Raw genomic sequence first — 11162 nt, 5'->3', positions numbered from 1 at the left:
AAAAAATTCCATTAAAGAAAGTTAATGGGAATAATTTAAGTAGCTATTTTGGTGATAGCTACTTAAATTAAAGTATAAAGTGTTTTTTTCTGACCTTATCAGGGTTTCGCGGTTGCCATGTTAGTTAATTCCTCTGCACTTGTTTCTTTACTTTGTTTTATTTGTTTTCTTAAATTATTGTCAAACTTTTTCTTCTTGATTTAGGTTTTTCAGCTAAAGAAAAAATAAAAAATGCTTTGAGATTTAATGGAAGTACTCAGTAATATCAAACTTTTACTAAATTAATATAAATAAACCATGATGTTTTTGCTGTCCTGTCATCAAAACCTCATATAGTTGGTGGTTAGTTGGAACCACATCCAAAATTAACAGCCAATTTTTAACAAACTGCAATGTTTCTCTATGGGAAAAAAGCTTCGGACTGAGAAAGAAGTAATTATTTAAACAAATATTCAGACTAGTATAACAGGATGTCCTGGTTCTTTAAAAGGAAGTGATAATACGGTTATAAACAGTCATCTAAGTAGCTGTTTTCAGATCTAGTCACAGCCTGACAGGTTCTGGTGAGATTCAGGCCTCCCATCCTATTCAAGGACAGAAAAGTAGATATAATAAAATATAGCAATACGGAACTAAACAAGTAAATGTGGAAGTAATTACAGCTACAAATTTGGACAAATAAAAGTAGAAATACAGAAATAGAGCGAGACAGAATGCAAGAGATAAAACTAACCACCAAAATTTGACACACGAGTCAGTTTGGCCTCTTCCTGTTAAACGTCATGTTCACCGAAATTCACCATCTTAACCACAGTGAAGACAGAGGTTGCCACCAAGAGGTGGGTCGGACTCAGAACCACAGAACGAAACAACACACACTTTCAAACTCAATCAAAGTTAATCCTTGCTGGGCCTGTCACGAAAACAAATTCTGCTGGATGATAAATTGTCCCAGAAGTTACTGCCAAAAACGATAATATTGTTGTTTTGAGACCATTTTCAAGTAATAATGCAGGAACATACTGTCAACATTAAGTTTTGATCTACATTTACTACTGGGACTGGAAGATATTTTAAATATCCAAAATAAATAAACAAAACAGAAACAACAAACAAAACTGTCCTTCAAAATAAGGGCAGGTTGAGACCAAATCACCAGACAGAATACTTTTATCATTTGGTAGAAAAAAGAAAAATGATAAATTATGCAAGTGAAAATGATTGAGTTTGCTTTAATTTATCATACGATTAATTGATTTATTAGTTATTGTGACAGGCCTAGTCCTCGTATACTTGATTTATTTTAATCTGAATGTCACAAAAACAAAATAATTCAATATTTGGGAGAATCTTAGACTTGTGCCATAACTTGTCTTGTAAAATTAGTCAAGTTTTTGTGAAAACCAAACTTGCTCTTCATATGTGTGCATCTTTTTTTATTCAATAATAAAGTGATTTGAATAATGTAAAAATAATGACGCTCTTTAGTGTGCAAAAGCAAAGCACTCAAAAGTACGAGTTTAAAAAAAAGCAACATTTAACGTTATTTTTTTCCATTTATGTCCTAAATTTGAATAGTAATGTTCTCTAAAGTGACTCAGACCTGCAGGAGGAGTGTTGAAAACTGAGATCCTACAAGCTGTGGCTAACGGCGGTGAGTTTATGCACCTCTGGTCGCAGTACGTGAACCTCATGTCCATGCTGTGCTGGCTGGTGAAGGTGTGCGTGCTGAGGAGCGTGTGTGAGAGCGGCAGAGGTCGGCAGGTCAGCAGCAGGCAGGACACCGAAGAAGAAGCCGTGCACAGCTTCACTCTGCCCTGACAGTGGAGCACCTGGAGACACGCAGAGCAGAATTAACAGCAGCGCCAGAACCCGACTTCTGGGTCTGAAGCCTGAACCTGCACCACCGACCTTCCAGGTGGTCGACTTGAGGTTCCCGACTCTTCCTCGGTGCGTCAGAGCGCTTTTTATCCTCAGGACGAAATCCCTCTTCTGGCTGCACCCAAGTTCTCCAGAGAAACAGATACATTAGAGCATTACTTTTGAAAACTGTCAAATTTTAAGCGAGTATTAAACATACTTTTGATTAACGCTACGTTTCTGCATTAAAAATGATTTATTTTATTGGTCTGATGTAATACTCTAGTATTAAATGTTACGTTTTCATTAACAGTAAGTGGAAAATCATCATTGCTAACAGAAATAAAGACTTTCAAACATCCGTCTGTCTAAAATTTATTTTTACACTGAAAAAAAATCCTACCAAGTATTTTTTTTTGTCTAGTTTCAAATGCCAATATTTTAACTTACAAGTAACTTTTCAGAGAAACATAGGAGCTTGTTTTAGGTCAATAATTTCATAATATTGATAAAAAGTACTAGTTCAACTGGCAGATTATTTCACCTACAACATGGGAGAAATGTCTTGTTACCAGTGAAATAATCTGAGTGGCACTAGTACTACTTTTAATTGATATTAAGGAATTATTTACTCAAAACAAGCTCCTATATCTTGCTGAAACGTTACCTGTAAGTTGGTTTTGTCTTAAGATATTTGGACTTCAAACTGGACCAACAATACTTGGTAAGATTTAGAGTTTTTGCAGAGTGTGATGAGGGTTACTAGGTGATAAAGTTTGTGAAATAAACTGACTTCTCAATAATATTCTAATTTATTGAACGTGTATTTAAAGGTGTGGCTCCGTAACTCAATTTAAAAAGTGAAAATCAGGTAGCGTCTTCACACACAAAGGGATGTTTTTCTGGTAATTTTGATTATTATGGCTTACAGATAATGAAAATCTAAAATTCAACATCTTGAAAACTGTTGCTCTACATAAAATCAGACTCTACAAGTGGAACCGGCAGCTGTTCACAGAGAGCAATGTCCAAGCATGCTGATGGAAAGTTGAGTGAAAGGAAAAACTGCAGCGGAAAGAGATCACCAAAAGAGAAATGGGATTTTCATTGATAAGCTTTAAAACACACCAACCTGCAGTCAGACGTAGATTATGTCTGATTTCCTCGTGATCACACGGGTGAGTGTACTCAAAGATGTTGTGCCCCATAAGCTCAGTCTGCCAGGAAACAAAGAGTTAAAAAGAACCCTTAAAGCAGAAAGCACCAGTAAACCTCTCACCTGCAGACTCACCTGGCTCAGGCCCATGTACTTGCTGACATTGTCCGATAAGAAGATCATGTCTCCCATGGTGGAGAGCACCATGAGAAATCCCTCCAGGATCTTCAGGTACATGCTGGTTTCATCCAACGGGTTCAACCCCTCCGTCTCTTTCCCAAACTCAAACCGGCATCCGTCCCGCGCCTCTCCTCCGTGGCGGTGTCTCGTGCCGTGTCCGAGCTCTGCGTGCGACCCGGCAGTTTCTGTTTCGATCCCAGGAACAGAGATGAGTTTTTAGAAAGTTGTGCTGCTGTGAATGATGCAAACGGCAGACGAAAGGATGTGGTGTATTTCTGCAAATTTCACATGAGTCTGTTCCAGGTGTGAAGTAGCACTTCCTCTGTCTGACACCTAAAGCTTTGTCAGTTTTTATTCTTCTAGCAAAGATTACAGGCGGTGATAAATGATCAGTCATGCATTTTTATTTGCCTTCGTTCATTTGAACTGAAAGGGAATTTAGTCAGATTTTTCTTTGCATGAACTCATAAGTCAAGAAATATTTCTTAAAATTTGGTCTCTGCTGCCAAACTTCATCTTCATTTCCGTTCGACTATTTAAACACAATAAACGGCTGGTTTGTTTTCGAGGTGTTTTCACCTTTGAGCAACGCCTGCATGCGTATGTAGCTGAGGGTGAGGCGGATGACGGACGGTTTGTCCAGATGAGCTCTGACGGAGGGCTGGAGCGGCAGGAGGCGGGACAGATCACCAAACACGTCCGACTCCACGCGCCGCCGCCGCCGGGCCGCCTCGCGGCTGATCGCGCTGCACATGGCAGAGACCAGGGGGAAAAACTGAGTACTTAGATCAAAAAGAAATCATATTTCATACCATCAATAAGAAATAATATCAGTAATAATAATATAGTAGGGGCAATCAGGTAAGAAACTATAAAGTATAAAGATTTTAGTCGACAAAAAACTAATTATTGTCATTGGATAAAGGCAACAAAATATTATTGCTTGGTTACTGGAGTACACAAAAAAGGATATTGAAAAACTATGAGTGTGACTATATATACACAGACACACCTAAACGTACATACTGGTAAATAATTAGATAAAAATTGATAAAAACAATAACCAATTCTTATAATTAAAACAAAGATGGCAAAAGAGAATAAAAAAAAACCATGTAAATACTAAAAATATATATGGAAAATTCATTAATTTAAAGTAAATTGATAATATTTTTAAATAAATTCACAAGAATATGGAAAAAATAAGAAAAAAAAACCAAAAGTTCAGAATTTACATGAACTGTAGTTTACTGAGTACATGTAATAGAGGTGTACAGAATATTTTTAACTTGTCGAATTTGCCTCATTATGCGAGTTAATTAAGTCAACACGCTAAAACACTGACACTACATGATTAAAAATAAAAAATGCTCACATTGCGACCTTGTGACCTCGACTATAAAACAATTGCAGCAAATTTCTCAACAAGTGAGGAAGCGAATAAGACTTCTCTTTTATCCAACTACAGGCTGGGTTTCAGATCTTTGCCAACTTATTCTTGTTCTAATTTCCTCCAGATTTAAAAAAACAGAAATCAGAAAATGAGAGGTTTACCGTCTCTTCTCCTTGTCGGCCGTCATTGCGTCCTGCGGAGTTCCCCGACTGGCGGCATGGCGGCGATGATGCTAACAGAGGTTTCCCTGCAGCACAGATGAGCTGTCCTGGCTCCAGTGACTGTCACCTCTCCCCTCCTGCATGCAAACAGTCAAGCAGGTCTCCAAAGACCGAGAGCTGTGATTGGTCGGCTGGCCAGGAAAAGCATCACCTTATCCCCTCCTTCCGCTCCTCCCTTTTCAGGCTTCAAACTTTCTCAGCATCCCTCAGATTTGACTCCAAAGCGCAACAGCAGGAAATAATAGTAACAAAAAAAGGAGAGAAAGGGGGCGGGGGGTAAAGCAGACAGAGTCGTCTGGGATGGATGTAGACAGCTCAGTGTTTTATTGGAATCAGACCAGACGGGGGACTAGCCCGGCTGTTGCACTACATTTTTGGCACAGAATAAAAGATAAGAGTGACCAGGAACAGCCGTACCCCTGGGTGCACAAAGCGTCACTACACACCGACTCTACTGCACAGACAAGCAAACCGGCCCGTCTTCAGATCGCTGTACAAGAAACGCGACAAACCGTCCCTCTTTGTGTGTGCGTGTGTGGTTCAGAGAAAGAGAGAGAGAGACAGTGAAGGGGGGGAGGAGGAGGAGGAGGAGAAGAGGGCGAGCAAAGGGGAGTGAGTGCTGCGTGTTTGAAGTGAGAGGTAATTCAGCTGCTGGTTCACCAAGTTTCCTAACAACCGGCTGTAACAGACCTATAATGGTATAGTTATAGTTTTACACATAAAGGTTTTTCATCCTCCAGATACACTTTACAATAATAATAATAATAATAATTAATATAATAATTAAAAAAGACAGCAATAAGAAAGAAAAGCCATTTTGAAAAACAAAAATAATAATAATAATAATAAAGCAAAAGTGAGAGCGGTTTTTGGCTGAGAGGGACAAAGAGAAGCAGGGAAAAGAGGAATTGCCAAAAGAGAAGATGGGCGAAACATCGGTGGTTGCTATAGATGCAGAAATGCAGAAAACAAAAAGTCGAGCACGACGTGGAGGAGATTAAAGTTCACACATTCATGCGCACAAAAATGTACATTCACAATACTTGGAGAACAGAAAAGAAAGAAAGAAACGGGCCAACACATTCACACCGGCCGGCAGGTCTCTGAAACTTAACAGACGGATGAAACAGTTGGACACCAGAGTATTTTTTTTTTAATGCTACACAGGCCGCCTGTAACACTCTGCTCCACATAATTAGTTCAATAGCCTGTAACATTCACTGTACATACAGCGCCTTGGAAAAAGCATCCATGCCCCTGTTAGGTTTCCATATTTCTTTGTCATTTCACAACAATTTCAAACATATTTTAGTGGGATTGTAAGCGACAGACCAGCACAAAGCTGCATCACTGCAAAGTAGAAGCAAATTATAAATCACTTTCACAATATATGACAGATAAAAATCAGAAAAGTCATCCCCCTTTACGGCTAAACAAAGCAGAGTATTCCAAGAAGTTTCCAAAAAGTAGAAACCACGCTTAAGGCAAGAAGGAAGCCATTGTTGAACAAAAGGCAGAAGAATTTCTGTTTGCGGTTTTTACTATCACTACAAACCACATAGACAGCAATCTCTGTGCCCAAAATGTTCCTTTTTGATATTTTCCTCCTGCACATCACCCTGAAAACAACATCTCCATCATAAAACATAGTGGTGGCAGCATAATTCTGTGGCAATGCATTGAATGGAGATAAAAATACTTGAAGAAAACCAGCTTGAGGCTGTAAAATACTTTATATTCCAGCAGCAAGACGGCTCTAAAGATACAGCCAAAGCTGCACTGGTTTAGATTGAAGCCTATTCGTGTCTTGGAATGGCCTAGTTAAAGTCCAGACCTAAAATTAAATGAGAATCTATAGCAAGGCTTGAAGACATTCTCCCAGTTATAGGAAATAGCTTGAGCAGTTCTGCAAAGAAAAACGAAGGAAGTTGTCAGCCTCTAAATGTGCAAATGTGCTATTTGTCATCCTCCTTCCAATTTCCATATATGGATTCATGTTGTGTTGGTTTATCACAGAAAATCAACATAAACCGCATCAATATTTATGGTTGTCACCTGAAAATAAACGTGAATAAGTTAAAAAAAAAAGGGTATGAATGATTCTGCAAGGCGCCGTACGTAGGACAGGAGGACAGAGAGTGTGATAGTCAAAGCAATTTCACCCAAAATCCAACAGAACAAAACATTTTTAAAGAAAATAAAAACAAACAATAAAATATATAGATAGTCATGGTATTGCACAAAAGGGTGTTTGGCCCTAACTGGTCCACGATAAGGACAGTAATAACACAGGAAGGGTGCTTGTCCATGCGCAACGACGCCCCCTTTAATAGCAGACGATACCGACACGATACAGCCACTCGACACAGGCTATGTACAAGCCTTCGCACCGCTGCTCCGTGTGTGTGTGTGTGTGTGTGTGTGTGTGCGCGTGAGAGAGAGAGAGCTGGTGCTGGTTAGAGAAGCAGTGTGAGTGTATCCATGTGTCTAAATAGAGTGCGTTTGTGTGAGAGCGGTGCGCGTGTTCATATTTATTGTCATAGTCATATTCATAATAAAACCCAGGCAACAAGAACGACACAATGCAAGTAAATAATGCTCCATAAAAGTAACATCAACCGAGAGCTTTAAAAGGAAAAGATTGACAGTGCGAATGAGTGAGAGAGTGTGTGTTCTGGTTCTGCTGAGTGTAAGCATGCCAGGCGTTACTGTTGTCTGATAGGTGTGTGTGTATGTGTGTGTGTTAGGTCTGCAGCTCCTCCGGAGCGCAGTAGGAGAAGTCCTTGAACTCGTCCTGGTTGATCTGTTGGATGATGGCCTCGTTGGTCGGCGTCAGCACCGGGTCCTCCTTGGTGAAGTCCTGGTCGAAGTTATTCACATCTCGCTTGGTTTTCTGAAGGAGAAAAGAAGCAAATTCTGAAACTTTATTATAACCTGATGCTTAACAGATTACGCCACAGCGACACCTTCTGATCAAAAAGACTAACTGCGCCTTGCAAAAGACTGAGTAAAAGCCTGTCCCACTCTGATTTGCTCTCAACGACAGCAGCAGGAACACACACCCTCCTGCACCATTGTTAGCGCAGACGTGTGAAAACCTTAAAAATAATTGGTTGCCATGGAGACTTGCAGTCTTGGTGTTGCAAGGAGTTAATGATGCATTCTAACAGGAATCCCTGAGGCACCTTTGCAATGCAAAACGTTTGAGTCGCACTTAGTTTTGGCTTCTAACTTCAACTCTTTAAGTCAAATAAATCTTGTGAGTTTTAGATTTTGAACTTAAAAGTGTGAGTTTGTGAAACATAAACTTGCATTAGTAAGTTGTGCTAACTTTTTATTAGCTTTGGAGATTTTTTTAAGTTAGAAATAAAAATAAAAAAACTAAAGAAGAAATAAACGGGAGTGGGGACTTTAAATAGGTACAAACTTAATAATGTGAGTTAAATAATACAGGAATGAGCAATTGTTCCACTAGATGAGGGCAGTATTTTTGCATATTGTGAAATAATTATTTGGTTTAAATTGCAGTATTAAGTTATAAAAACTCACAATTCAAGATTAATGAGCAATCAATACTTAGAGAATAATGTTTAGACTACTTGTCCATTTGATAAAATTCAAATTCTGATTTAAAACCAAAACTGTTTTTTGCATTTTCAAGGCAAAAAAATTGCCTTAAAAATCCAATTGCAGATTTGACATCACAGGCCCGCAGCAACATAGATCCTTCACCATATCTAACAGCAGGGAAGATAAGGTTTATTCACATGTATATCCATTATTTGAGTACAACATTAAGCATTTACTGAAGGAGATTTTATTAACTGTCCTGAAGTTGACTTCAGTGTGGTTTTTTAGATCCACAAAATGAAAATTTTACTCAGATGTCTTGGTGAGTTCAATTCACTGTTCCTGGCTTTACAGGTATATGTGCTGATACAGCTGTGCAACACTACTATGACATCCATCCTGTTTTAACTTCGCTCAAAAAACTTGAAGCTACGCCACATTAAGCCAGCTGTGTGCATTCACAGATAAAATCAATTTGTTTCTAAGTGTGTGGGTTTCTTACAATCCGGGGTTTGAACGGCGGTTTCACTTTTCTCTGCTCCAGTAGAACCCAGTCGATTTCCCTGAAGAAGGAGTGGGTCTTGATGGCCTCCTCACAGCCCTGGCTCACCACGCAGCCCAGACGCTTGGCCGGGTTCTTCGTCATGAACTGAAAACAAAGACAAACCATGAGCTGAAAATAAGCTGGACATGTTGGAGGCAGATGAGAATGAATGAATGAATGGATGGATGGATGGATGGATGGATGGATGGATGGATGGATGGATGAAAGATGGACAGACGGATGAATGGATGGACGAATGGATGGATGAAGGATGGATGGACGGACGGACGGACGGACGGACGGACGGATGAATAGACGGATGGATGGATGGATGGATGGATAGTTGGTTTATTGGATGTTTGGTTGGATGGATTGATGATTGGTTTATTGGATGGATAGTTGGTTTATTGGATGTTTGGTTGGTTTATTGGTTGGATAGTTGGTTTATTGGATGTTTGGTTGGATGGATTGATGATTGGTTTATTGGATGGATAGTTGGTTTATTGGATGGTTGGTTGGTTTATTGGTTGGATAGTTGGTTTATTGGATGTTTGGTTGGATGGACGGTTGGTTTATTGGTTGGATGGTTGGTTTATTGGATGTTTGGTTGGATGGATGGTTGGATTATTGGTTGGATGGTTGGTTTATTGGATGTTTGGTTGGATGGTTGGTTTATTGAATGTTTGGTTGGATGGTTGAATGGATAGAGGGCTGATTTATTGGATGTTTGGTTGGATGGATGGTTGGATGTCCGCTGTAACGCACCGATTTGAGGATGGACACGGCCTCCTTGCTGAGCCAAACGGGATAGAGGACGTCGTCATGGAGAATTGACTCAAACAGGTCGTCTTCGTTGTCAGCCTCGAACGGCGGCTGGCCGGCCATCATCTCGTACATCAGAACCCCCAGGGCCCACCAGTCGACAGAGGCTCCGTACTCGAGTTCCTGGAGGATCTGAAACCAGCAGAACCAGCAGAACCACACAGATCAGCATGACAGACAAACACCCGGGGCATAAACCTGTAATCCTTTTTACCTACATTTTATTTAATTAGCTGTTTATCATTTTCTTCCATGATAGCTTCTTTTGATCAGATCTGAAAGGTGAATGTTAATACTGCTGATTACATTTTTCTTTAATCAAAAGAGTTTCATAAAAACAAAACTGAACAAAAAATAACTTCCCTAATAACTTAGTTCATCCAACTACTTATTTGAATATTTTAACGTCAGTTTGCAAATCATTCAGTCATGCCCAGCCTGACTGCACTGACGCACAGGGGGGGGCTCCTATCTCTTCTCAAAGTGAAAATTATAGTTTCTTGAGAATTAAATTTCAAAAATATTAAAATTAAATTACAATAATACAATACTATTAATATTAGTAATTTTCAAGACATGGTAGAAACCCATAGAGGACTATTTTTCTTTCTTGGCTTTTTTATTTTCCATAATTTGTTGTTTAAGTCTGAGTCTGTAGCTAAGCTAACTTTAGCTCACCTCAGGAGCAATGTAGTCAGGTGTGCCGCAGAAAGTGGTGGTGGTCACCCCGTTCATGATGCCCTCCTTGCACATACCGAAGTCTGCCAGCTTGCAGTGTCCCTCTGCATCTAGCAGGATGTTATCCAACTTCAGGTCCCTGTGAGAGCAGGATGCAGACAGAGGGGGAGAGTCAGAGCCATCTGCTTCCTCCAAAGGTTGGGATCAGGCGGGGAAGTCGTTGTGTGAACTCGTGTTTTTCAAAGAGACGGCCACCAGGGGGCGTATGAGGCGCCTCAGAAAGTTGGACGGAAGATGTGGAAAAAAAAAATCATAAAATCGAACCTGTTTTTCAATCATTACTATAAAATAAGAGTTAATAAATTGTTGAAATGTTATTTGCCATGTTCATCTTTGCAACTTAACAAGCTGTTTTGCTCCTCAAGCAAAAAACCCAAAGAACTCATGGCTAACTGAAATCAGATGGAGAAATGCAGCATTTAGGAATGCTAAACAAATGTAATAATCATTGAAAAGCGAATAAAAATGAGAAAGAAACATTCTAAAAGTCAATATTTCTTTGTAGCACTGTCTGTGGGTTTGTAATGATTCCCAGGCTGAAGGGAATGATGTGTGTAGGGGTGTCCAGATGTAACTTTTTCACTTCTGATACGATACAGATATTACAGCTCTGAGTATTCGCCTGATATATTGTCATAACAAATTATATATATATATATATATATATATATATACTTT

General features: G+C 39.5%; 2 protein-coding genes across 4 annotated transcripts in view; both read right to left on the bottom strand.

Moving 5' to 3' along the window:
- The window catches only part of epas1a (endothelial PAS domain protein 1a), a 9718-nt gene extending 4708 nt beyond the window's left edge, over positions 1–5010 (bottom strand). For both annotated transcript variants that reach the window (XM_007562435.2, XM_007562436.2), the window contains exons 1-6: positions 4751–5010; positions 3776–3942; positions 3152–3381; positions 2993–3077; positions 1912–2009; positions 1669–1832 (exon numbers count right to left, since the gene is read on the bottom strand). In XM_007562435.2, the coding sequence (XP_007562497.2) occupies positions 1669–1832; positions 1912–2009; positions 2993–3077; positions 3152–3381; positions 3776–3942; positions 4751–4776 (770 nt within the window). In that variant the 5' untranslated portion in view covers positions 4777–5010. The remainder of the gene's footprint in view (positions 1–1668; positions 1833–1911; positions 2010–2992; positions 3078–3151; positions 3382–3775; positions 3943–4750) is intronic.
- A 945-nt stretch (positions 5011–5955) lies between these two features.
- Positions 5956–11162, bottom strand: part of prkcea (protein kinase C, epsilon a) — a 63494-nt gene continuing 58287 nt past the window's right edge. For both annotated transcript variants that reach the window (XM_016676594.1, XM_007562433.2), the window contains exons 13-16: positions 10425–10563; positions 9690–9878; positions 8883–9029; positions 5956–7703 (exon numbers count right to left, since the gene is read on the bottom strand). In XM_016676594.1, the coding sequence (XP_016532080.1) occupies positions 7554–7703; positions 8883–9029; positions 9690–9878; positions 10425–10563 (625 nt within the window). In that variant the 3' untranslated portion in view covers positions 5956–7553. The remainder of the gene's footprint in view (positions 7704–8882; positions 9030–9689; positions 9879–10424; positions 10564–11162) is intronic.

Source organism: Poecilia formosa, unplaced genomic scaffold (genome assembly GCF_000485575.1).
Source record: "Poecilia formosa unplaced genomic scaffold, Poecilia_formosa-5.1.2 Scaffold136, whole genome shotgun sequence".
Lineage (NCBI taxonomy): Eukaryota > Metazoa > Chordata > Actinopteri > Cyprinodontiformes > Poeciliidae > Poecilia > Poecilia formosa.
Note: the sequence above shows the minus strand (reverse complement) of the source record. Positions and strands in the feature narration are given on the sequence as shown.